The sequence below is a fragment of the Sinocyclocheilus rhinocerous genome, unplaced genomic scaffold, assembly GCF_001515625.1.
Source record: "Sinocyclocheilus rhinocerous isolate Xijiao unplaced genomic scaffold, SAMN03320098_v1.1 C36388529, whole genome shotgun sequence".
NCBI lineage: Eukaryota > Metazoa > Chordata > Actinopteri > Cypriniformes > Cyprinidae > Sinocyclocheilus > Sinocyclocheilus rhinocerous.
Genome location: NW_015780108.1, coordinates 1 through 1,076, shown reverse-complemented (window position 1 = coordinate 1,076; position 1,076 = coordinate 1). Strand labels below are relative to the sequence as shown.

General features: G+C 37.5%; 1 protein-coding gene across 1 annotated transcript; it reads left to right on the top strand.

The window, feature by feature from the left end:
• Positions 1-6: 6 nt before the first annotated feature.
• On the top strand, positions 7-435 carry LOC107735950 (V-type proton ATPase catalytic subunit A-like; the record flags this gene model as incomplete). The annotated part of the gene is made up of 2 exons (XM_016547487.1): positions 7-59; positions 221-435. Coding segments are annotated over exons 1-2 (246 nt in total), but the record flags the coding sequence as incomplete, so codon positions are not given.
• Between the last annotated feature and the right edge of the window lie 641 nt (positions 436-1,076).

The following is a 1,076-nucleotide window of genomic DNA, read 5'->3' as shown; positions in this document are numbered from 1 at the left end:
GGGAGAAATTATCCGATTGGAGGGAGATATGGCAACCATCCAGGTATACGAGGAGACCTGTATCCTTTACCATTCATGAGTGATTTACGTACTCTACCATGCTTGAAAAGGTTTTAATCAAGAGTTTAAAGTTTTTATTTTATCATGGTCCATCATGGTGCTGCCAAAGTATGTTTTTGTATGTTGTATTTGTCTATATGTTTTCCTGAGCTATCTACAGCTGGAGTTTCTGTCGGAGACCCTGTGCTCCGCACTGGAAAGCCCCTCTCTGTGGAGCTGGGGCCCGGAATCATGGGCTCTATCTTTGACGGTATTCAGCGTCCCCTCAAAGACATCAATGACCTCACACAGAGCATTTACATCCCCAGAGGGGTTAACATAGGAGCTCTCAACAGGGACATCAAGTGGGAATTCTCTCCTTTTCAGAACCTGAGGGTAAGGATAATGTGTGTGTCTTTCTCAGTATATATACAGTAGGGCTGTCATGCACCTAGTTTTTATATTTGGCACCAGTGACAGTTCTGACACTTCTTCCTAGGATTGTAAGTCATGATAGTCTAGTGGTGTAATATAATAGTATGCATTGGGCCGGGTTCAAATTCTGATTTAATATAAATTTTTATAATGAACCAAGCAAAATTGCAAATGAACTCAACTGCCAGTAATCGCCCTCCATTGTCTTGTATGGAAAACAGTGGAATTGACTGTTCGATAACATTTGTATTTCATGGGGAAAACACAACCCCAAATAAAAATAACTATTATAATTTATAATAAAATGTTACTTTCACTGTAATAATTACTGAAATGTTTTCAGACCCAATAATATACTTTTGAATTATGAACCAAAGCAAAAACATTCATTAATGCCTTTACTGACGATATTCCACAATATTAAAAATATTATACGTTTTCTGTACCTTTTAGAAACAAATTAATTTTAACCATCAGCACTGGACACCGCAAAGTTAAACTGCACTTTATCTCTGCGCTTGGAAGCTGATTTTGTAAAACAGGCTGTTTTCTGTAGTCCTTAAAGGAATAGTTCACCCAAAAATGAAAATTTGATGTTTATC